The sequence below is a fragment of the Mastomys coucha genome, unplaced genomic scaffold, assembly GCF_008632895.1.
Source record: "Mastomys coucha isolate ucsf_1 unplaced genomic scaffold, UCSF_Mcou_1 pScaffold23, whole genome shotgun sequence".
Taxonomy (NCBI): Eukaryota; Metazoa; Chordata; class Mammalia; order Rodentia; family Muridae; genus Mastomys; species Mastomys coucha.
In genome coordinates this window covers 78,488,232-78,515,198 of record NW_022196906.1, presented here as the reverse complement: position 1 = coordinate 78,515,198, position 26,967 = coordinate 78,488,232, and the positions used below count along the sequence as shown (strand labels likewise).

At 40.6% G+C, this 26,967-nt stretch overlaps 1 protein-coding gene across 2 annotated transcripts in view; it reads right to left on the bottom strand.

The window, feature by feature from the left end:
• The window catches only part of Bckdhb (branched chain keto acid dehydrogenase E1 subunit beta), a 185,470-nt gene that overhangs the window by 120,219 nt on the left and 38,284 nt on the right, over positions 1–26,967 (bottom strand). For both annotated transcript variants that reach the window (XM_031346342.1, XM_031346343.1), the window contains exons 4-6: positions 10,324–10,457; positions 9,944–10,099; positions 7,561–7,669 (exon numbers count right to left, since the gene is read on the bottom strand). In XM_031346342.1, the coding sequence (XP_031202202.1) occupies positions 7,561–7,669; positions 9,944–10,099; positions 10,324–10,457 (399 nt within the window). The remainder of the gene's footprint in view (positions 1–7,560; positions 7,670–9,943; positions 10,100–10,323; positions 10,458–26,967) is intronic.

Sequence of the window (26,967 nt, the reverse complement as noted above, 5' to 3'; positions counted from 1 at the left end):
TTCAATGGCAATGTTACTTTGGAAAAGTCTACACTTTTTTCAACATAAATGCACCTGATATCACTTTTGTGCATATGTGTGTTCATGTGTGTAGTATAGAAACATGTGCATGTGTGAACATGTATGTGGAAGCCAGAACACAACCCTCAGGTGTCACCTTCCAAAACATAATATACCTTCTTTGAATCAGGGTCTCAAACTGGTCTGGAACTCACCAAGTACACCTGGCTGGCCAGTGGGCCCAGGATTCCTCCTGTCTCTGACTCCCCAGGGTTGGAATAACAAGCACGCATCGTCATGCTCAACATTTCTACATGGGTTCTGGTGATCAAACTCAATTCTTCCTGGTTGTAACACAATTCTTTTACTGAGTCTCTCTCTCTCTCTCTCTCTCTCTCTCTCTCTCTCTCTCTCTCTCTCTCTCTCTCTCACACACACACACACACACACACACACCACACACACACACACACACAGAGAGAGAGAGAGAGAGAGAGAGAGAGGAGAGAGCTCTTAATTAAATAATCATATCCTACATCTCCAGCTTTTCTGCATGAGACAAATTAGAAAGCTTCTCAAGATGGCTGACAAGCATGCATGGCAAAAGGCAGCAGTGATATAACAGAGCGTCTATCTGCTCTTTGCAAGACTTGCAATTAACCTCCTTATATTTTGCAGTCTTGTTTGACATGACAAAGAAAAGCTTTCATGAGACTGACACTTCATAACCCAGAGTGTAGTGAGCTTTAACCACATCTCCAGCCTCTTTCATCTTCTCAGTTACTCAGAGTAATCTTTTTCCATGCAATCAGCAGTATGTTACATCTCCAGGTTGGCAACAGTGCTACCAAATCGATTGTACTAACAACTGCTCCTTCCTCTTAAAACACTGGAATTTCTTTGGATATTCCAAATGAGTCACACACATGAAGATTCAAAGCTACCATCCACAAAATGAGAGAAAACACATGAGGTTTATAGTTCTGCATCTGGGTTACCTCACATGGAATGGTTGTTTGCATCCATTTACTTACAAATTTCATTTTTCTTAATGATTGAATAATATTCCATTGTGCAAATGTACCACATACAGATCAGTAAAGGGTCACTGGGAGGGGGCTATCAAGGGGGGAAAGAACACAGCAATATAATGGGTAAGGGTGAATAATGGAACAGGAAGGATAGAGTTTGAAAGAAAAAAACAAGGAAAAAGGGATAGATGACTGACACTAAAGACTTTCTGAAAATGACATGAAAAACTATTGCAGACACTTCCTAAAATAAAATGTTTCATATATTAAAAAAATGTAGCCGGGCGGTGGTGGCGCATGCTTTTAATCCCAGCACCTGTGAGGCAGAGACAGGCGGATTTCTGAGTTCAAGGCCAGCCTGGTCTACAGAGTGAGTTCCAGGACAGCCAGGGCTACACAGAGAAACCCTGTCTCGAAAAACCAAAAAAAAAAAAAAATGTAAATGTAGTTACACTTTTCCAGGACAACTATCTCCCTACTAGACCCCACAAGCTAACTAATAAAAACCTAATGTCAGGAATGGGTTAGCTCTATCAGAGTTGTCGGCCAGTTAGGTCCTATAGACTCTCACGTTTTGCAGGTTCTTGCCACTGTTCTTAGTTACCCTCCTGAACTGATGGCAAGACCCCTGTTGCTGAATATATCACTTATTTGTGCCATAAAACATGGAGAGATCAAGCAGGTGCTGACCTGGAAGCTTTCTCCTTACTGGCTAGTTTTTATAAGGAAGTTGCTGTGCATGCTACTAGGGGAAGAAAGTAAAACTCAGTCTTATCCAGACATCCTGACAGGGGCAACAGTGGTACAAATGGCACAGGACTAACCAACCACTCTCTAATTAGAAAAAAGGCCTGTTCCCCAAGATGGAACCCATATGTGCACTGTTATCAGAGCCAAGAACCAGGGGCTAGATAAGACATAGACCCTAGAGGAGGATCTACTCTGATTACTCTGATTATAGTATTAAACCAACTCCTAATGATGTCTTGTTATAGCATCTCTCAACCCTCATCCAAGAAGCTTCTTTTTGCAATCAGTGGTTGAAGTGTGAATTTCTGGTTTCATTGAAGACTCAGTAGTGCCATGTGATGTTTTTCTGGAAGCTGTCTTATGAGGGGATGCTTTGATAGAGCAGAACGTGAGAACAGATACGTGGTGTTTTTCTGGAAGCTGCCTGGTGAGATGGCATGTGATATTTTGCTGAAACAGATGCTTGAGAGGACATGTGATGTTTGGAAAGAGTGTAAGTATAACCCAACAGACCGGAGACAATGCTCTGGCATTTGTTTGCCTTGCTGGCCTTCCTTGGGCTTCACCTTGCTGGTCTTTGCTGATGACACTCTGGCATCAGTTCGCCTTGCTTTCTTCACTAATCTTCACTTATTGTGACTTTGTAGAAAGAAATGCACCAAAGAACTGGTGGAGTTCCTGTTGCTTCTTGCTGCTTCAGGAGACTTGTGATCCTCAGAGTCTTGCAGTTCTTCAGGATCGATGCCACTGCTGCTGATTCATGTTTGGTGTTTTACTAGTGAATGAGACTATTGACAACGAAGACTGGAATTTCCCCAAAGAACTACTTCTAAACTGGTCCACGTCCCCCTTGTCCTATTAGCCATCTTCCTCCCCTACCTTTGGTTGGTGAGCTGTAAGGAAGGCTGAAGTGTTTAAGAACCCTTATTAAAGTAGGTTTTGAAAAATAAAAGCCCACAAGTGGGATTGAAATAGAGTTTCACATCTAGTCAAGGTGCAGAGAATAATGGAATGCAGAGTGCTGGAGCCTAAACTGGACATCTCTACGCACTCTCTTCCTGCCCAATCTCAGGGAGCTGAAACACTAACAGGCCAAGGTAGAGGCTGAAAGGAAACAATGTTTCCAAACATACTACAACAGTTGCAAAAATGAACTCACAACAGTTGTGACCTGTGCAAGCTCAAATCAGTCAAAATCCCAGTATGGAGAGGAGAAATGGGTATGAAGTCTCATCCATAGCTGATGATCTATTGATAATTTATAGATGTTGAACAAAAGAGAGTTGTCTTTAACGGTGTGGCTCCAGCAGTTCTCACATGCTCCAGTGGGTAGTCACAACCTAACAGTGCATATAGGCAACACCAATGAGGCTTGATGAGTTTAAAAAAAAAAAAAAGACACAAAGCTGAGTGGATATGAAATTGGGAGAGGTTTGGGGAGGAGATGAATACGATCAAAATACAATGTATGAAATTCTCAAAGAGATAATATAATATTTAAAATAGACTTGTATTCTCAGATACATTTTCTATAGCAAAGAAAAATCTATATGAATGTCACATGAGGAAAATAATCGAACACTACACATCAGCAAGAGAGAACTGGGAAGAGGAAAATCACTTAACACAAGAATTAAGTACCAAAAAAAAAAAAAGATAATTGTAACTCCCAATTTAAAATGGGTCACTGTTTTATTATGCTGATAAGAAAAAAGCACCAATAAACTGGTGCATCTTTTCAGACTTTTCATTTTTAATTTAAGTAATTCTGTTTTTATTTAAAACAAAACAAATAGGGGCTCCAGGGATGGCTCAGTGATTACGAGCTCTTAATGCTCTTGAGTTTGTCTCCCACCACACACATCAGCAGCTGGTAACTGCCTGTAACTCCAGCTCCTTCATCTGGCCTCTGTAAGCACATGGTGTGGTGGGCATCAACTCATGCAGGCACATGCGCATACAAAAAACAAAACATGGGCATAATAAATTGGATTAGGCTATCCCTAAAACTCTTCCACATTTGCAACATAGTTCTCAGTCACTTGCACAGTTACAGTCATGGCTATCCATGTTGCTCCACAAAACACCGGTTTCTACATACGGTGGAACATCACTTTTAAATGGATGCAAAAAGGAATTAAACAGTTGCCTCTAGAGAGACTTCAGGTCACCTCAGCCATGGGGTACAGCCCGGTTTGACCCTTGCTTCTGAAGGTTTGTAAACCATTGACTACATCATGCATTTCTGGGCCTTTCCACACCACCACTACCATTCGGACCTCATCGTCAAGAGTAGTTTTCCAGTGTTTCTAGAACTTTTGTTTGGCATGCTGATTAGGTTGTTTGTTTTGTCTTGCTTTGTTTTGTTAGAAGGTCATACTATGTAGCCTTGTATCCCTGGCTGGTCTTGAACTCACAGAAATCCTATTTCTTCAGTTTCCCAAAGTTGAGATAGCAGGTATATGTCACCACATCCAGCTTTCTCAAGCTTTCTCAACTGTGGTTACCTATTAGGTAGGGGCCAATATTAGTTTTTATATTTGTACATGAACAGGCAATTGCAACTACTGGCCCCTGGAAAAAAATAGCAAGGTACTCTTGCTGTTTGACTTCAAGCTCCATGTACTACCAGGGTGCAACCAAAAACTACATGGGGATTAGAGAAAGCAGTAAATAACTAATACCAATTTTGTGAGCTTCTAATTTACAGAACAATTTTTATTAATGTATCAATTCACTGATAATTAATAGAAATATTTCTTTAAAAAGCTATTTGTAATGCCAGGCAGTGGTGGCACATGCCTTTAATCCCAGCACTTGTGAGGCAAAGGCAGGAGGATTTCTGAGTTTGAGGCCAGTCTGGTCTACAGGCTGTGTTCCAGGACAGCCAGCCAGAGCTATACAGAGAAAACCTGTCTCGAAGAATCAAAGGGAAAAAAAAAAGCTATTTGTAGAAAACTTATAGCTTGATCTTTAGTATTTAAGTGTACAGACTATATATTTCTTGATTTTTATACAGATACATTTTTAATACAGATGTAATTTCCTTCTCCTACATACTTACATGTATATAAACATATGTCTTCTTCAATACTGTATAAAACAGCCAGAATTTAGAAACAATTCAATGTTTATAAGCAGGGTAAAGGTATAATACATATTTTATGAAGGAAAACTCAGCTTCACCTATGTTAACTGACAGGAATATATCCAAACATATGGCAAGACGGGGGCATGTGTCAAGAGGCCCCACCCTTAACTGAAGAATTATTCCTGGTTGATGGCTTCTAGTGAAGAAGATTCAGATTTCAGATGTGGTCCTGGGTCCACCATACCCAGGAATACAAAAGCATTACCAATTGTACCTGATGAGTATTTAAGGTGGGGGCAGGGCATAAAGTTGGGAGAGTGGGTAGGAGTGGGAGTGAATGTGATCAAAACACATTATATGAAATTCTCAAAGAATTGATAAAAATATATTTTAAAAGTTCCTTAGAGAAAACTTATAGCTTGCTCTTTATTACTTGAGTATATAGACACATATATTTATAGATTTTTGTACATTTATAGAAAAATGTTTCACAAAGCAAGTTACAGGAAAGTGCTTATTATATCTTTTTTTATGTTTAATATATCAGCAAATATTGTCTACCTAGTCACCTATGCACATAAATATAACTCCACAGAAATCGGGCTAAGGGAGAGAGGGGACTAAAGGGGTTGGAAAGGGAACTTTTGCTATTTTTATTCTGTATATAAACTGTAGGTGGCTACGGAGCTGTAACGGGAGAACTTGGTACAAGGTGCAGTGACTCATGATCCTAAACTTTGCACGGAAGCAAGAAAGCATCTCCCTATCACATGACATAAGCTTGGTCACTAAGAAGATAACTAACAGAAAGTAAGGGCACACGTGTTCAATGTTCAAATCTAATCTGGAAAGGAAATCAGAAAATTCTTCTGGGCCCAGTGCCACAAACTGCACAGCTGATCAATCACAGAAAACACGTCAACAAATTCAAAGGCAACTCTGCACTTCAAGTTCACTGAAAACCTTTGATTTTCCTCTGTTCTCAACATTTTATCAAGGCACTCTCTGCAGTAACGAAATTATGCCCTCTTAACTGTGGATCCACTTGTTTTAGATGCAATGAAAGCTTTGCTACCTGGCTAAGATAGAAACATATCTCTGTGAACAATGCGTAAGAGAACAGAGACAAAGAAAACCACTGTCAGGAAACATATGCTTCCAAAGTAATACCCAGATACACAGATTCAGACAATATGGTATAGACACTACATGTAGAGATTGAAAGTATGTATTCTGATTATATACACAAACACACACACACATACCATATATATTGAGGGACAACAGGTAATTATTTTAGATGACTGACATTTTAGGTTCCTAAGGAAATCAATGTTTAGAATCCTTAAAATGCCTTATTTCAAGAACTATGGAGACAACAATACTTCAGATTTGGGGAAATCTCTCTCTGCTAGCAATACAAGTCAGTTTTCAAAAACTAAGTAGATAAAGTGAAATAGAAGCCCAGTGCATGAGCCTTCAATAAATGATAGTGGGCTCATACAATGGTATACAACTTAAGGTAATACTTAGGCAACAGAACTGTATATGCCTTAGATTTTCAAGTACGTTCTTCTTCATAACCAAGGTGCATTTCCCATTAACTCATTAGCAGTCAGGTGCTAAAAGCAGAGGAACAATATATTAATAATATTTAAAGGTCAGTAGCTTGCCGAAGAGAGAAGAAATAGCCTACTTTCCTTAGTAGAAACAATTTTTCTTACAATAATAACAAAAATACTCAGTAATAATAATGACAAACAACAACTATTTATACAACTGAAAGTCATGTTCATTCTCTAAATAATGCCCGAATACTGTACACAACTGTGAAGAATTATTACAATTGTAATAATAATGAACAATGACTATCGCACAATAGGCTGTGACACAGCAATCCAGATGAGACGCAGGCAACAACACGCATAAATTTCTGTGACACTAGGCTGGGGAGAAGAAGACAAACAGAACATATGGGAGAAGACAAACAGAACATATGGGAGACTCCACTGCCACAAAGCTCAGCTAATCTAAAATAAACATGAACAGCTAACCTAATGGCCATCAGAAAGCAGCTAGGCTCCGAGCTGAGAGAACAGACAGGCAGGAAGAAAAGAAGAGGAAAGGGCTTGCAGGAGTGATCAAATGTCCTGCATCTTGTTTTGTACAGTGGCTACGGGGATGCATGTGGCTGTCAAAAACCCATCAAACCGAACACAATAGCTGTGTGTTTTCTTGTACGTAAATTTCATCATAACAAAAACATGTGGCTTCAAATTTAACTGTTCAAAAGTGATTTGCCAAAGTAATGTTCTTGAATTCAGGGTGTGGGGGGGATACACTTTACATAGAATAAATCATTTGATATTTAAATTTTCCATGACAGCTGAGAAATAAGCAGTCCCAGATGTGTGTTTATAGAATTGTGATTGTGAGCTACAGGAAGGGTAACCAGGCATCTTGGTCTTCTGCAGACAGACCCCCAGGAAGCCTGTTACCACAGCACTCTGTTAACAGTGCCTGCCTGACCACAGAGTCCCCTGACCTAGAGGACCTAGGAGTCACTTATCTAAAGCAAATTTTCAATGTCATGAGGCAGAAGTACCTTCTTTCTCTTCTAACCCACACTGCTCAACAGAACTAAGAATGTAAGGATAGTAAGAAATACACAATATAAGAAATCTTTACCTGCTGCCCGGTAAAGTATTTTAGGTTCAAAAAATATACATGGATTTTTATCTTCTATGCATGACAACAGAAGTCCCTTGGCCTGGAAAGGACTTCTGGGTATAACCACCTGTAAAAACAAACAACTTAGATAAAATACATCGCATTGAGTCCACTCCTAAGGTTGATACTTAATCAAGTGCAACTAATTCAACTGAGGAATGAGTATTTGTATAAAATTTACAACTTACCCTCAGATAAGCATTTCTAAAACAACATGTGGCTACCACCCACCAATGTAAAGCACTACAATCCCCTTCATTCTAATGGGCAAATACAAACCAACATTGCATAAGTGAAAATGCAATCCACTGAACTCTGTGGCCTAGGTATTATAGCACCCCGTCACACAGAGAAGAGAAAAACATGGCTAGTCCACATCTCCAGTGCACAGGAAAGGGCTCCAAGACCTTTAGGGATGAGGAGGAGGTCTGTGTGAGTTGTTTCCTCTCTCCTTCACAGTGACCTACCTCAGGAAGCAGCTACTGCTCTTTTTCCCACTTAGAAACAGAGACTGGAGCATACAGAGAGGTAAGGACACTGCCCAAGGTCACAAAGCTTGCTAGAACAGAGATTCTTACTCTCTCCGGATGCAAACTGGAGACCACACTCGTGACCATCAAACCTGCTCTAAATTCTCATGATTGTAAAACAAATAAGAACAAGCTTCAGTTTGGAAGGATTGTTAGAATGAGCCTGAGCCTCCTACCAAGATCAAACTACCTTTGGATTTCAAACACACTATTGTGGTCTTTGTTTGGTTTTGTTTGGTTTGTAGATCTGGAAGTCAAGTCCTTAGCTTGCATATACTAGGCAAGTGCTCTACACTGAGCGACACCCCCAGCCCTTGATCTGGTTCAGAGAAAGCCGTAATAGGTAGGCCAGGCTGACCTCACACTTTCCATCTTACTGTCTTGAAGGAATTGTGTTATTTTTATTAAAAGAATTTTGTTTAAAAATAAAATAGCATAAATGTCTCTACTAACCATATCACACAATGCCTTTATGCTTCTGTTCTTTAATCTGTCTGTCTGTCTTTCTTTCTTTCTTTCTGTTTTTGTTTTGTTGTTGTTGTTGTTTTTGTTCTTCCAAACAGGGTTTCTTTATGTCCTAGCTATCCTAGAACTTGGAACTCTTTCTACAGGTCAGGCTTGCCTCCAACTCATAGAGATCTGCCTCCCAAACGCTGGGATTAAAGTTGTGGACTACTACTGCCCTGCCATAAAATTTGTCTATTTTTATTTTATGTTCATGAATATTTTGTTTTTATATACATCTATATACCACAAGTGTGCATTGCCTTGAGTTACACAGACAGTTGTAAGTCACCCCATGGGTGCTGGGGATCAAACCCCAATCCTCTTCAAAAACAATTACTGCTCTTAACCACTAAGCCAGCTTTCCAGCCCTTGCTTTCTTTATATAGTTATCTTTATTAGCCTTCTAGTGTGTGTGTGTGTGTGTGTGTGTGTGTGTGTGTGTGTGTGTTGTTTAAAACCCTAGGATATAGTATAAACATTAAATATGATAACATCCAGCTAAACTCAAAAACAAGTGTTGCCCCAAAGTCACTCTGTCCCAAACTGCTTGCTTGTACCAGAAAAGCATACAGACTCCATTCAACTGAGACAAACCTTACTCTTATGGTCCAGCAGAAAAAAAAAAAAACAATAAGGAAAAAATGTAAGCATTTTTACAACTGATTTGTGCTGCCAAAAACAAACATGCCTCTCTGCAAAACATCTGTGCATTTCTATGATTCCCTGGAAAACTGTTTGGTGAATATCAAGAGAAAATATTTGTGACATCAAAAAGACTTAAAAGCTATTACAAGCACCAGTTACAAATAGAAGACTCTTCCGAGTGGACTAAACAGAGCGACTTTATTCTAGAACAGAGAAGATTCACATCTAGCTAACAGCCTTCTCTCCATCTGCTCAAAAACTGAAAACTGAGCTTATAAACATGACTTTGAAGTAAATATTGACTAAACAGTAGGTTTTATTAAAAGTACTTCAAAATTAGTTAAACAAGAAAAACCCATTCGAAAGAAGAAACTAGAACTCTGGGAGAATGTCATACTTTTTAGAACCTATGCAGTTAATTAATGCCAACATCATGCCAGTGCTGGTTCAGGAGGAACATTCTAGAAAACTGGGCATTGGCAAGTTAATTTAAAAAGAAATGCTAACCCCCTCCCTTTCTCAAATATGGTTAAGTTGCTATCAATCCCAAAGTCTCCCTTGTCCTCCTTCAGATAAGAATGTTATTGACTAACACTAAGAGCATGAGCAAAGGGGGAAACAACTAAGAGTGATGAAATAAATGAAATAAACAAGGATACCTTGATTCCTGGGCAATGGGCAAAAAAGGCTTCAGGACTCTGGGAATGGTAGAGAGCCCCGTGGCCCACACAACCCCACGGGGCTCGGATGGTGAGGCTCCCACAGTTGAAAAGATCACCAGAGCGGTAACGATATTTGGCGGCTTCGTTGACAATCTACAGAGAGAAGGGACATGCCACAGTGACTTTTCCTGCCCAGAGAATGTCCTAAAAGCATGACGTTGGATCTTCAAATGCATTCCCACTACAAAATGTGGAAGTGCAAAGCACAGATTGACAAGGCTGAAGGCAGGGCGGAACTGAGTGGGTGGAGCCTGCGTCTGAATACTGGAGACTGACCCTAAGAGATACCCTTCCCAGCAAAGCATCAGACAACCTACCTGATCAAAGGCAGGGAAAATATAGTCGGCAAACTGGATTTCTGCAATAGCCGTAGCACCAGTGACCGCGATTCCAATGCCGAACCCAACAATTCCTTGTTCACACAACGGGGTGTTAAACACTCTATCTTTTCCTTAAAAAAAATGGTTAAATAAAGTTAATAGGGACATAATATAGTAAACAAGAGAAATGCAGCAAATTAAAGCAATGAAATATGTTTCTGAAAATGAATGTGATGAAGAAAACATGGGACAGACAAAGGAAGAGTAAACAGCAAAATGGCTGACTTCAGTACCATATGAGACATAAGAAACCTAAGCATATCAATTAAAGAAACACTGTCACACCAGGTATCTGAAGGGAAGAATGTAAATAGAAAACTACACAGTGAAGACCCTAATCAGAGGGAAGTTGACATAGCATAATCAACAGCGGGCATCAAGAAGATGACACTGCCAGAGAGGGTAAGGCAAAATCCGTACTGTTAAAGGGTTAGATTCACAAAGACTTAAGCAGACATGCAACCGTGAGCGCCAAGCAGTACAGAAAAACTGCCCCAACTAAATAGAACATAGGCAAGTACATAAGTCAGCATGAGCTTCTGAGATATTATCTGGGCAATAACAGAAAAAACTCCCCCCCAAAGGAAAGGAGCGTTAAAAATATGATAGAACACAATAAACTATGTGACCTAATTGACATAAGCAGGATGCTACCCTACACCAGGAACTCTAAGACAGGGCCAACCATATGCTGGGCTATCAACCTATCTGTGTCTCAAAACAGAAGACTTGGATGTGGGACGGAGGCTTGCTGGGAGAAGTGGGGGTAGAGAGAAAGAAGAGGGGAAGGAAGCAGAATGTACTTTGCACATACATAGGAAAGTGTCAAATTGCAAATTCATTAAGAATTACTTATAAGAACCACACTGAGTGTGTTCTCTGGCCATGGTGGGATTATACTAGGAATCAGTAGCAGTAAGAAAAAATATGTGTGGGACTGTAGAGCTCAGTGGTAGCTCAGTAGACATCTTAGGCTCAAGTTCCAATATTCAAGAAAAAGTAAAACAGGAAGGAAGGCAAGGAAAGGAGGTAAAGAGAAGGGAGGGGAGAGGAAAGAAGGGAGGGACCAAGAAAGCTATTTTGTTGTTGTTTATTGTAAAATATCCCGTATAGGCTCATGTGTGGAAACACCATCACCGGACCCTACTCTCACCCCTACTCCTGAGCTAGGAGCTCTGTTTGGAAAGAATGTGAAACCTTTAGGAAGTGGAGCCTTTCTGGGGAAATAGGTTACTAAAGACAGGCTTCAAGGCTGTACAGCTGTAAAGCCCTTCCCCACTTCCTCACCCTCCCCACCCCAGCTCCTGGTGCCACACCTTCCCTGCCTACTGTCATGTTTTCCCCACTGTGACACACAGTACCACTGAGCTGTGAGCTAAAGCAAAAGCCTTTCTGCCTTAAGCTGCTTCTGCCACATTACTCTACCACAGTAACAGAGGAAAAGAAAAAGAAAAGGAAGGAGGAGAGGAAAGAAAGGAGACGACCAGGAGATGCAGTAAAGTTTGTGTTACATGCCTTACTAAATGCATCTCTATAATACATAGCTCAAAAAAAATGAAAATAAATGGAAATCTGAGAAAAAGTGTTTGAATTGAGCAACTAAACTCTGTACCTCAACTTATTAAACTACTGAAGTTAACTGCAGAGCCGCTTCTTTCAAACTAACCCTCTATTTATTTAAAATTCCAGGCAAAAAGTGAGAGGCATTGGAAAGCTAAAAGTGGGCATAAACTGAACACTTGAACCTTGAAAGAAGCAGGAGAAGGTGGGTTGGTGAGCAGGGGGTTGGGATGGAATAGGGGTTTTTTTCCGGAGGGGAAATCGGGAAAGGGGATATCATTTGAAATGTAAATACAGAAAATACCTAATTTAAAAAACGTAGAAAAAAGAAAAAGTTATCCCACTCTGGGTTATTAGTAACTTTAGAAAAATTTTTTTAAAAAGTAGAATTTAACAAAGAAAGAGGATCGCTAAAGAAGAGCCAAAAGGAAATAAAACAATCGCTTCTCGGCCTTTTGGCTAAGATCAAGTAGAAATAAAGTTCAAATGAAAAGCTCATGAAGTCAAATAAGAGTTCAAAGGTAAGCGTCACCAACATACTGAATGAAGTAGATGAGAATTTCAGGTGTTGTTCAGCTCAGTCAAAGAAAATGTTGACTCTACAAAGAATGAATAAATAAGCATGATAAAACCACTATCGACAGTTTGCTACCTAGTAAAGGAGGCATTATCAAAGCAGGATTTGAGGGCTAAAATAAACATATAGAATGTGAAAGACTGGATAATACATTATTCTGTTTTACAAAACAGAGCTGCTGATGCAATCAATGAAACCTTAATAAGAAAGGAGTAAAAATAAATTTCAGGAGATACAGCCAAAGGTAAACTAAATTAAACTTCTTAATACCCTCATGAGGAAGGATGATGATCAGCTTCCAACTTGGGCTATCCATCTATTAATACAGAGTTAAAAAGGTGGGGCTGGAGGCAGGCACAAAACATGGGGGAAATCTGGGACACTATGAAAGACTAAACCTACAAATAATAAGTCTAGAATAGTGGTTCTCAGTCTCCATAATGAAGCAACCCTTTCACAGTCTCTCAAGCTGTAATGACTCCACAACCATAAAATCATTTTTGTTACTACTTCATAACTGCAATTTTGTACTGGTATGAATTGTAATGTAAATTATCTGTGTTTTCCAATGGTCTTAGGCAGCCCCCAGTGAAAGAGTATTCAACCTCCAAAGGGGCTATGACCCACAGTTTGAAGAAGGAGAAGAAACCCAGATAAAAACACAGGAAGTATTGTTAACCAAATCTCAGAAGGACATTTTCCCAATCTAAAGAAAGAAATACCTATCAAGGTACAAGAGGCATACACAACACCAAATAAACAGAAACAGAAGCAAAACTTCCCACAACATATAATAATGAAGACCCTAAGTGTATAGGGGGAAAGAGGATATTACAAGCTGCAAGAGAAAAAGACCAAGTTACATATAGAGGTAAGCCCATCAGACTAACACCTGACTTTTTATTGGAGACTCCAGATGTTCCACAAGCATAAAAAAAACACAGATGCCAACCTGAACTACTATACCCAGCAAAACTATCAATCACAATTGATGAAGAAATAAAAACAGTTCACAATAAAAACAAATTTAAATAATGTCTGTTCATCAATCCAGCCCTACAGAAAACATTAGAAGGAAAAAAAAAAAAACTTGAAAAACACCCAAGAGGATACAAAGAATAACTAATCCAGAATAATTAATGAAAAAAAAAGAGAAAATATACAACATATTGAAGGAATTAATAGTTCTTTTTTGAAAGATTTATTTATTTGTTTTATGTATGTGAGTATACTATCTTCAGACACACCAGAAGAGGGCATTGGATCCCATTACAGATGGTTGTTAACCACTATGTGGTTGCTGGGAATTGAACTCAGGACCTCTGGAAGAGTAATCCATGAGTGGGTAGGTGGGTAACAGAGCACCCTCATAGAAGCAGGGGAAATGGGGATGGGATAGGGAGTTTGCATAGCAGAAGCCACGAAGGGGGATAACATTTGAAATGTAAATAAATAAATTAATAAAAAATAAGATAAAATAGCAAAAAAAAGAATTAATAAACACTGCTCAATAATTCTATATATTAATGGTCTTAATTCTTCAATAAAAAGACACTGACTAAGAGACTGAATTAGAAAACAGGTCCATCTTTCTGCTGTATCCAAGAAACACACTTCACCACCAAGAACAGATATCACCTTGGGAAAAAAGGATGGCAAATGATCAGTGTATCACTCAACCTTCACCAGAAAATGTTTCTTTTTGCAGGACATGGCAATTAACTCAGAGACCCACAACTGGACAATGTACAGTGAGTCAAAAACTTTAGAGTACTTGGTCATAAAAGGGACCTTTATCAACCCCCGACCCCTTCCCCAGTACTCACAGATCTATGCAGAAGACAAGGTGGAAAGAAAAGCCAGAGGTAGGGGATGGTTCCTCACAAAGTGTCTTCCAGATTAAAACATGATTGATCACATATTAACTCACAGAGACTGTTGACAGCATGCACAAAATCTACACAAGTTCAAGCCACACAAAAATCCCAACACAGAGAGCAGAAAGAGTACACAGAGTCTCACCTTCAACCAAGAAGTCATTTGTGACTGATGCTTGCTGGGAAAGGGAGATCAGTTTCTCCAACAGAGTGTCACTGGATATCAAGCATACTCCAAAGCAGGGCCAATGCCCAGGAGTAGTTGGCTAACACACAATGGACTCGTGATTTTGTGTGCTTTTAGTTTGCCTAACCCCCATCTTATTGGGTTGTTTGTTTGTTTGTTGTTTATTGGGGGGGGTGTTTCTTTAAAGGGAGAAAGAGAACAAGAAGTTGGGTGGGTGGGAGGTAAGGAGGAGCTGGGAGAAGCTGGGGAAGGGAAGGCGAGCATATTTGTATAATCCCAAGAATCAGGAGGCAGAAGTAGGAAGGAAGCTCCCCAAGACTCACTTTATATCTCACCTGGCTTACGTGGCAAGCTCCAGACCAGTGAGAGACCTTGTCTCAAAATGCAAGGTGAAGAACACCTAAGAACTGACACCCAAGGTTGTCCTCTGGGCTCCACAAACATACACCCACAAACACACATGTGCATTCATACAAACTTCCCAACTAAACCTGTTCCAGGGCCCAATGGATTCACTGCACAATTCTACCACATCTTTAAAGAAGAATTAACAACAGTCCTTCTTAAATGACTACATAAAATAGAAAATAAAAGAATACTAGAAAACTCTGTATAAAACCAGTATTACCTTGATGCCACTCCCAGATAAAGGCACAAAAAAGAAAACAGGTAAAATCCTCAATGAATAAACTTAGATACAAAATTTCTTAATATAGTATTAGTAAAACAAGCAAACAAGACATGAGAAATTGTTTCAAGGATGTGGACCAAAATGGAAGGGCCAGAAATGGGAATGTCGGGGCGGGTTGCTTAATAAACCCCTCATGCAGGCTTTGCCTCCAAACCGCAGTGTACACTTCATTAACACACTACTCAGATCTCAGTTAAAATTGCACTGCTTCACAGCTCCTGAACATTTTACGACAAAAATCTAATTTCAGAAATCTGATCAGGAACCCAAACATCCAGGGACAGACCTAGTTGGTATTCAAACTCTGTTTCTATAACCCAAGATATCAGTTCATCTCGGTATGCAGAATTCACTTTCAGCTCAATCATTCCTTTTGAATACGAGCCACAAATAGGGCAGGTGCTGGAAATGCCGACTAGACACATCCTATACTTTGTAACTCTTAAAAGCAGCTGCAGAAATTTAAAAGTGTGATTCACACTCATCATAATCTGCAACTGTCTTCTGAGCATGTAACCTCTACATCTTATCAGTGCCCTACTCCACTAAAAGTACCTGGATAATTTTTGAAAAAAAAAAAAAAAAGATTCTATTGCTTGAGTGGTGGCAAATGAACACAAGTCCCAGCTGCCTGCAGTGGAAACCGAACCCAGCAAGCCTGAGCCTCCTTAACCAGGTAGCCGTCACTAATTTGCTCTTGCAGCTTCAAGTTCATAGGATACAGATAGGTATTTTTCATCTTGGTAAAGCAAGTAAAGCTTTTTTAGCCACTAGAAGGCAGAAAAGGTGAATTTCTCAGGATTCTTACTTTAAAGGAAATAGCTTAACAAAGGATATTTTTAAATGCTCCCAGAGAAAGAGCTCCCACATAATCACAAGGTTAAAAATCTCTTCCTGTCTTCTGCCTAATCTTGACTGGTAGTGTAGGCACTAATAAGATACACAATGATGATGACTTCCTCTTGCCTACAATGCAGTTAACCCAATGTAAAGCTCCTAAGAGATGAACCATTGCAAACAGCAAGGGTGCTGTGAAGCAAGACAGACCAGGATACCTATCTTCATAAATTACTAAATTCCCTAAGGCTCTATTCTTAGCTGCAACAGAAGAATCAGGATGAAAAACAGACTAAACTCATTCACATTTATTTCACTAGCGATCACAAAGCACTGAACATTACATTAACACTTTCCTATACATTAGGGTTGTCTTAGCTTGGTTTTATGCTGTAATTAACAATGCCATGACCAAAAGCATCTTGGGGAGGAAAGGATTTATTTGGTGTACATGCCCAGATCACAATCCATCTTGAAGAGAAGTCAGGATGGGAGCTCAAGACAGGAACGGATGCAAAGGCCAATGAGGAACACTGTTCACTGGGTTGCTCTCTCTGACTTGCTTAGCCTGCTTTTTTAAAGAACTTAACAGCACTTGCCCAGACTTTCCCACATCATTACTCAAGGGGACACACACACACACACACACACACACACAAATTACCTCTAGGCCAATCTCAGGGAGGCATTTCTTCTTCCCAGGTTTATCTACGATTATGTCAAGGTGACCAAACCTAACTAGCACTAGGTAAACAAAAAACTCATCGCCCCTGCTTCATGGGTGAGGCTTATATTCTAGACAATGGAAACTACACTAAAGAACAACTGAGTAGATATGTGGTGTGTTTGTAACACTAAGTGCTGTGCAGGACAGCAAAGAAGGGAGTGGGTGATAGGGAGTTGGAACTAATGTGGCTTCAAACAGGGAGTTCACAGACTGGAAAGTCACCACTGAGAGGTGACTTTTAGGGAAAAAAAAGTGTGAGCCACACAGGCATCCATGTCTGGGCACAGGGACAGCCATAGTTAGCCTTCATTGTCAACCCGACTGCATGACCAGCATCTAGTAGATGGAGGCATACTTCTAGGTGCATCTGTGAGGGCAGTTCAGACCCACACTAAACATGGCTTGGGAGCATCCCATGGGCTGGGGTCTCAGACAGAAGGGATGAAAAGAGGGAGCTAGCTTAGCCTGATCCTTCTCTCTGCTGCCAGTCTGCTGAGACGAGAAGGACCGTGCTCCTCCACCAGCTCCTGCCATCACAATCTTGTGCTGATAAACCTAAGCCCTAGCAATCACAGGCAAGCCCTCTGAAACCATGAGCCACAGCACATCTCTGTGCCCTCTGTGTTGATATGGGTGGTGCTTTAGTCACAGCACTGCAGAGCTGAGAGTGCAAAGACCTTGAAGAAATCCCTTCAGCATATGGAAAAGGGTACAGAGGAGAGCCAGGTATCTGAACACAAAATTGTGGCAGAGATAAGCCAAAGCATAAAGGAAGGGGCTATAGAGGATAGCACGGATCAGGCAGGGCCTTCCAGGCCCTTCGGCTTGGTTTTTTTCTCTATTTGTGTAATCAAATACTCTAACAAAAGCAACATAGAGAGTATAGCTCACAGTCCCAGGCTATAGTCCATCACAGCAGGAAGTCACAGCAGAGGGAACTTGAGGGAACAGGTCACATTCTACTCATGGTTAAGAGGCACAGAGTAAGAACTACATGGTGATGCTTGGCTCACTCTCAGCTTCTAGAGGCCAGGGTTCTGAGGATTGCAGTGTCCTATACAAAATTAATACCATTTGCCCACATTAATTCATTAACACCATCAAGATAATCCCCCACAGGCAAGCCCCAGGCTCATCTCCAAGGTGAGTGAGTACAGGTCTAGGTCCCAGCACTAACCATCCAGAATGCCCTTATAAACACTTTTCCTGAGGATGAGTCAGAAGGCAAGTGAGTGGGATAAACAGGAAATGGCAGAGCCAGGCCACCCTGAGTGCCATTTCATCACTCTTTCTGGTTGGTGTTCTATGAATAGTCTATAAATAGCAAAGGAAGTCACTGTAAGATGGACTGCAGGATCCCATAACACTGAAGTGAAAGAAGGAGACTCAAAACAGCAGAGAAGGCAGGAAGGATGGGCAAGACTGGATGAATTCTAAAACCTGAGTCAAAGGATTCACGGATGAAAGGATCCTGCAGTCTGAGTCAAAGATTCTCGGAGCCTTTGGACCTGAGTAACGTTAAAGATACCACAGCCAATAAGTGAGGCTGAGAAAGGAAAAACAGATACAATGCTACATAAAAGCTTCTGGGAATGAGACTCCAAAGTTTTGTTTTGAAGCGTGTGCCATGCCTTGGACAGATAGAGTATCAAAGGACTGTGGAATATGAGGCAGAAGGTTCCGGCATAAGTAACCTTATGGATTAGTGACATAAGATGGGATATAATTACTGAGTGAATCTAGGGGGCAAAGTGAGTAAAGAAATGAACAGAAGTGGTCATTGGTAGTGTCTTACGGTTTGTATTACTGTGATGAAACAAGAAAACCAAAAGCAACACCATGATCAAAACCTTGGGGAGGAAAGGGCTTAACTCCTCTTACAGATTCCAGGCAACAGTTCTTCACTGTGGGAGGTCAGGACAGGAACTAATGCAGACACTCTACTTACAGACTTACTCTTTATGGCCTGCTCCAATGCTTCTTTAAAGCACCCAGCCTAGTCAACACCGGGAGTTTCAGGCCAGCCAGGGCTACATCATGAGACCCTGTCCCAAAAAAAATTTGAGGTGGAAGAAATAACAGATTTTCAGGTTAATCAAAATGATCAGTAGAGAAAGGGAAACTGGTCCAAGAAAAATTAATAAACTAGGACTCAGTGACGGGGAGGCTCAATGATACCCTGACATCCCTCAAGATCCAGAAGGAAAGGAAGCAAGCAGACAAGCACTGAGGCCCACACACAGACACAGCAGCAAGGAAAGAGGGGCTTGCCCAAGTTCTCGGCGGCATCTTTTTATCTTTTTAGTAAAATCCTAAAATAGACCCAGCTTTCTTTTTGTGGTACTAAAGATCAAACTAAGGGCCTCGTGAGTACTAAACAAGTTTTCTCACACCCACAAAACAGATTATTAGCAAAGGGAAGAGGAGGAAGGCAGTACTGAGGAGAAGGAAGAATGGAATAACATGGAACACACCAGAATCAGGCAGCAAGGGTGGGCCTGGAAGGTCCCCACCAGCCTTGAGCCCAAACTGAGCACGCTGGATGTAATGGCTTGTTTTGTACCAGTGACATTCAGCTCGATGACCTTAGGATTTAGACAGCAAGGTAGATTTGGCTAGAACTAGATCCCAACAAGCAAATATTGTACAGAATCCAAGATGGGGATAAAAAGGAAAAAGAGCATCAAAGAAGACAGAAACAAGAGAGGGGAAATCTGTGGCTTTAAGAACCAGTAATGACCCAGTAATGAGTGACTTGGTAGATGGCTCACTGGTTAGGAGCTCTCCCAGATGACCCAAGTTCAATTCCCAGCAGTCACACAGTGGCTCACAACTATCTCTAACACTAATTCCAGGTAATCCAACTCCCTCTTCTAATTCCCACTGGCACCAGGCTCTCACATATGCTTGTGAAATATCCATATGATACACATAAAATATTTTTTAAATATTTACTTTTATTTAATATGTATGAATATTTTGCCTGCATATATATCTGTGTACTAGGTGCATGCCTGGTGCTTCCAAAGGCCAGAAGAAGGTATCAGATCATCTGGAACTAGAAGCACAATGGTTTTAAACTGCCTTGGGGGAATTAGAAATCGAACCTGTGATCTCTGGAAAAGCAGTCAGTCCTCTTAACCACTGAGCCATCTTCCCAGCCTATAACATAAACTTTTCACAATCTAATATAAAAGAACCAATGAAGTCTCAGCATGGGGAGGGCAATAAAGTCCCACCCCTAGCAGAGGAAGGAGCTATTGGCAACTGGCAGCTGCTGTGGAAGGATGAGCCCATTTTCTTTAAGGTGTGGTCTCTAAGAGGTCAACAATGGTCCAAGCCATGCTTTATACTCAAGGATATTTGTGGAGCAGATATTAGATTCAATGGACATTTAAAAAGAAAGAAAGAAAATATAAAGTTGAGTGAGTGGAAAGGAGATGAGGGGAAGGAAATGAATAATATCAAAATCTAGGGCATGGAATTCTGAAATGATAAAAAAAAAGTATTACTTATTTTAAAATAAATAATAATTAAAAAAAAAAACAATTAAAAGATTGCCAGAGTATCAGTCCTAGGATCAGGGAGCTGGAGAAGTTCAAGGCTGAGATCAAGATCTAGGGATGCTTCAAAATGAGATTTAGAGAGAATATACTGCTATTGATAGTAAGAAGAATGAGAGTCTGAGTGTGATGAGCAAGAGAACCAGAAGGAAAACAAAGACATGGAATGACTGGGATGTTGGGGAGATCATCTATGAAGACACAAGAGAGACAGTGGAGAATGACAGTAGCTAGTCACCCTCACCAACGACAGGACAGGACCAGCAAATGACAAAGACTAACAGCACATGCTTATCGACCAACACATACTGCAACCAGTTAATAATAACAGCACATGCATATCCATCAATACACACTGCAACCAGTTAATAATAACAGCACATACTTACTGATCAACACACACTGCAACCAGTTAATAGATGTTTGTTTTTAAAAGATAAATTAGGTAATGAGAGCTACATTAAGTACACTTGTCCTACTTTTTTAAGTTTTGTCATTTTTTTGTATGTATGTTTGTATGTGTCTGTGTATGTCTACACACATGAGTGCAGGTGCCCTCAGAGACCTGAAGAGGGCATAGGGCCCTCTGGAACAGGAGTTACAGTCAATTATTGCGTGCCCAAAGTGGGTGCTAGGAACCAAACCCTGGTCTTCCTGAATAGCAGAAGTGTTCTTAACTAATGAGCACTTTGTGAGCCCGTCCTAGGTTCTGGGATGACTGAACTCAGCCTTTTGAAACCTAGAACCAAATTAGTTCTTTTGAGTTCAGCACTCCTAGGCAGTATACATGTGGTAACATAAAAGTCTCACACAGCTGTCCTCTGTGTAGCTTAGCAAGTACCAAAACTGCTGATCTCTGAAATATGGCATTCATTCGTTTAAGTGGTAGGTAGTATTTGGGATCCATTGATATCCTTATCTTTCCAAGTCTCAGAGGCTCAGGGAGACAAACATGGCAGTCCTATATACCACACTGCCATGGGTATAATTAGTTACTTTACTTTACGTATTTCACTTTAGATGAAGGAGAACCACACCTCCCCGGAAACAGCCCCGGCACCCATCATCTTTAACTAGGTCAGGAAAAAAAAGGAAATATTACACATACTTCTTCAACTGTAAATCATATTAACACTTAAGCCAACTGGGGTAGGGAAGCTCAATGGGAGGACATTCATCTACGATGTTTGATCTCCAGAACCAAAAAAATTAAAGAAAAAAAGAAGCAATTGACATTTCAGATAAATATATGGCTACAAAAAACTAGAGTAAAGTGGGGGAGGAGTGTTCATGCTACATGATTTGGCTATGCCCCCTTACAGTTCAGACGACACCTTTGTATAACTCCACAGTCTCCAAAAACAATGAAAATCATGTGGAATATCAGCAGCCCATTGTCTCATTGACTTCACATGTGTGGAAAAGCATGCATCCGTCACAGCACCTCCTCCTGATGGTATTCCTTTGTAAAAGACACAGGACGCAGAAGCTCTGCCTTCCTACTAGGGCACTGTCTATAAAGATGTCATCTATCCAATGCCAAACGGCAAAATAAAACCAGCAGTTGACTTCTCCTGCTGAAGAAGTAGAGAGGATCAAAGCTGAGTCCAGTTGGGTTGAATCCTGTCCTCAACCCACCACACAAAACACTGGGCAAAGAAGAAACAGCTAGAGAAAGGAAAGGACCACAGATGACTGTTGGCCAATCATCTCCAGGGAAATGGAACTCCGTGAACCCTCGCTCTCCTCTGTCCCTAGTCAGTTTTCAGAACCCGTCCTTAATTTTAGAGTTTATTTTGAAACAAATGGCCCTATGAGTTCTTGAAGCTACCCTGGATAAAATTAAAACTGTCTTTTCCCAAAAAAATTTCTGAAAAGGCAGAACTAAAACCATCCATCCCTAAGCAGCTTCTATAGCCTCAGTACCCAGATTTCAGAAGACTAAAACATCCTTTCAAAGAATAGCTGTCTCAGTTAGGGTTTCTGTTGCTATGTACCAAGGCAACTATTATAAGAAAAACACTTAACTGGGTCTGGCTCACAGGTTCAGAGGTTTAGTCCATTATCATGGTGGGAACACGACAGCACGCAGGCAGACACGGTGCTGGAGAAGGAGCTGAGACTGGCAGGAAGTGGGAAGAGAGAGAGAGAGACACCGGGCCTGGCTTGAACATCTGAGACCTCAAATCCCACTTCTAGGGACACGTTTCTTCCAACAAAGCCACATCTACTTCAACGAGGCCGCACCTCCTAATAGTGCCACTCCCTATGGGCCTATGGGGACCATTTTCATTCAAACTACCACAACAGCCAACTTAATCACCATCTGGTCCAGAGCACCAAGACATGGATATATGTACAGAAGAAAGACGTGAATATATGGGACTAAGGCACAGGACAAATCAGAGAACTGAAAGTCATTACAGGTACAATTTTTTTTAAATGCTTGTTTTATTGTTAATTATGTAGAGATGAATATAGTGTTGGTGTGTGTAGGAGAATGGAGTTACCTGCAAAGGCCAGAAGAGGTTGACAGATACACTGGAGCTGGAGTTACTGGTGATTGTGACCCACCTGACACGGTTACTGGGACCTGAACTAAGGTCCTCTGCGAGAGCGGTATACATTCAGAACTACTAAGCCATCTCTCCAGCTCCTATACATGTACAATTTTAACAATAGGAAAAGACATACTGTATCTTTATCATCTTTGTCATAGACTTTCTGGAATATACTGTGATTGTCCAACATTTTTTTTTTTACATTTGCTCTCCATAGCTTTGATATAGATGAAAAACATTTTTCAGGGTGGCCTAAGGCCAATACAAAACTAATCTAGAGCATTCTGTATCCATAAATTAAATGTTCTTTTTTTTCTGATATTAAAAACAGAAAATAGAATATTCTTAAAGAATATTTTTTCATTCTAAAATGAGATGACTATATAATTTATCTTCCAAACTGGAACACTTCTCCGGGTGCTAGGTATTCTTTTTTAAAAATTAGATGTTAATTATCTTCGAAAGGGGCTCTAGACAAAAAGACAGCTCCAGGTAACAAAGACTCCCTGTCTTCTTATTATTAAATGCCAGTGATAGCAATACCCATGAAAACTAATAAGGGAAAATGGGATGTTGGCTTTCTCAGCAAGCTGCTCATTACCTAGTCCTAGAAATGAAGAAGAGGAACAAGTAACCAGCTGCCCCAGTCACTACCAGGATGCTCACTGGGACTCCCAGAGGGAGCTCTCCCACTGTGTTCATTTGGCTGCTAAGGATGCTGCTGGGTGGGAGGCATCAATTGTCAGCCCCTCCTCTAAGGACTGTTTCTGCAACAGCAACCTATCCAGCCTGAGGCCATGGTTGGCAGCCCACATGCACCACTGAATCTTACCTGAGGACAAAGGCCTGGTCACTTCAGCCCCGTTGAGTTCAACTCAGATGTCACTCTGACCACACATCTCATAGAGCAGGCTGTGGACACCAGGGGTCCTACACCATGCCTGGCCATCTCCCACTGCTCAACTCTGCTTTCAATGGGTAACAACAATGTTTTTAACCATCCTAGAATGTGCCAAGGTTCAAGGCTCAACGTGTAGGAAGTTCACTTGTATTTATACTAATATCAAAAGTCTTCGAAACACAGATTTTCAGGAAGCAACCATTGCAAATGACTGTGAACCTTGTCCTATAGATTCTACATCTTATCCACAACACTCAACCAAGCATGATAGTATATGACAATGAGAGTGTGTGTGTGGGGGGGGGGGGGGGGAAATCAAAGTCAAATAAGGGCAAATGTATATGCTCAGGAATATTTGCTGAGTGACATGTACAAAGCACAAATGTCCTTCTGAGATAAAGGAGTCTGACTATGCACACAAGAGCACTGTAAACTAGAAAAGCCCAAATCAATTCCAATGAATAACAAGAAAAAAAAGCCAAAAGCTTTTCTAATAATAATACAGACTCCGTCCCATCACCTTTGCAAATGGAATGAAGTACACTGCCTTAAGCTTAGCAGGGTAAATGAACAGGTTTATAGACATCAGGTACTGGAGACTAAAGACAACCGTTTCTTCAGAACTCATGGAGATATATGTCCCATATCCCACCGAGTACTAAGACAAACAGATACGGCAGCAAGGCAAGCAGGAGCTGAGCTGAATGCCTAAGTGGGAAATTGAGGGAGTAATACACACATGCAATATTTAATTTAAATATTGGAAAACTTGACAACAGAAAGACCACAGTTGCTAGGTGTTGGTGGTGCTCGCCTTTACTCCCAGCTTTCAGGAGGCAGCGGCAGGCTGAACTCTGTGAGTTAAAGGTCAGCTGGTCTACAAAGTGAGTTCCGGTAACAGCCAAGCCTGCACAGAGAAACCCTGCCCAGGAAAACAAGACATTCCAACAACAACAGCAAAGACCACACAGTCACTGAGGCATATACTTACAACTATATCCAACCTTCCTCTAGTTCATAGAACAGTATTTAGGACATATGGAACTGCAAAAGTAAGTACTAGAGATGGAAACTGTTATCTGAAAAAAAGGATACTTTCATGCCACATACTCAATCAGCTTTACTAAGTTATCAGGATGCACACAAATTACACTTTCAGGGTTTATTCCACAGTTAATCTCTCTGGTTTGTTTTGTGTTTTGTCTATTTACTTTAATCACAGTAAGGAAGGGAAAAAAAAAGATTTAAATTCATGACTACTATGCCAGGGATATACAGAGAAACCCTGTCTCCAAAAAAAAAAAAAAAAAATTCATGACTACACTTACAAGGATTCCAGAAGATTCAAATGTGTTAAGTCACAAAAAAGAAGGCAGGCAGAGGGTCAGTGAACTAATGTAATGAGCTATAAATGTTACAACTGGAAGTGTAAACAGAGCAAAAGAACAAGTTACAAAATCCTACCTCTAAGTAGCGTTCCTACCAGCCTCAGGTTTCTCAGGTACAAACAAGTCATTGTTGCATCACTTGCCCAAAGCCTGCTGGCAGTGGTCTGACCAGTGCCTGGTCCCCTCAACGACAAAGACGCTGTCCCTAAATCTCTATTGCAAGCTATTCAACTCATAAGTGCTTAAGACATATCAAATTAGACCATGATTATCTGGCCACAGCTACAGATACAAAATAGTTTTAAACACTGACTCTGAATGTCATAGGTCTCTATGAGTAATGTCCTAAAACTCTCTCAGATGTTTCTCCAAAATGTTAAAACAAATAGACAGTTCATTTAAACTTTTTCAGTATGTGACCTAGTTACCAACAATAAAATAAAATAAAAAGATTCTTTAAACACCAAACAATGTTTAAAGTGGTCAAGGAAACTCTAAATGAGAGCATGTTTTAAACAACCTATCCAAAAAAGGCTTGATTTAATATTGACTGAATAATGAACTGCACAAGACTGTATGTAGTACTGATGATCCTGTGGAGATGTTAGCAGCTGTGATAGAGAGACATACCTAACTCTTCCTTGGCCAGAATTAAGATGCCCTAGGTTGTAAAGTGTCAGGATGTTTTTATACAACCTACTTTCATGGGGGGCAAAGGTGGGCTGGGTATAGTAGATCACAACTAAGACCTTATTATCTTCTGCTGAAGCAGAAGGATAGAGAGTTCAGGGCCTGCCTAAGCTACTGAGCAAATTCAAGGCCAACCTGGGCAACTGAATGGGACCCTAACTCAAAATACAAAATGGTAGGGCTGGAGATACAGCTTAATGGTAAAGTGCTTGTGTAGCATTTGGAAGGCCTTAGCTTCCTTTCTCAAAATCAGAAAACAAAGGAGTTGGGGAGAAGACAGACTGGTACAAAAACAACTTCAGGTAAATCCTCCTTTAAGTTCAGAGTCTCTGAAATCTCCACCCACCCTATCACATGTATAATTGAGCAAATAAGCACAATTGTAATATGCTGGTAATCAGAGAAAGTTGAGATACATTCAACATTCCCTACTTGAAATCAGGCTTAGTACAGCAGTTCAAAGTGGAAACTGCTGAGTGATGGGTATTTTTTTGTTGTTTTTTTTTTAATTAGATATTTTCTTTATTTACATGTAAATTTCTGCTTTCCCAGTTTCCCCTCCAAAAAACAAAGAAACAAACAAAAACAACAAAAACAAACCCGAGTTGCCTCCCTCCTCCCCATGCCTGCCACCCCATCCTCTCCCACTTATTGGCCCTGGCATTCCCCTACACTGGGGCACAGAACCTTCACAGGGCCGAGCTCCTCTCCTCCTATTGATGATCGATTTTGCAATCCTCTACTATACACATGCTGCCAGAACAATCAGACCCCTCCATGTGCAGTCCTTGGTTGGTGGTTGAGACCCTGGGAGCTCTGAGGGTACTAGTTAGTTCATATTATTGTTCATCCTAAGGGGCTGCAAACCCCTCAGCTCCATTGGTCCTTTCTCTAATTCCTTCACTGGGGACTCTGTACTCAGTTCAATGGATGGCTATGAGCCTCTACATCTGAATTAATCAGGTACTGTCAGAGCCTCTCAGGAGATAGCTATATTTAGGCTGGCTTGCCCTTCCTTCAGT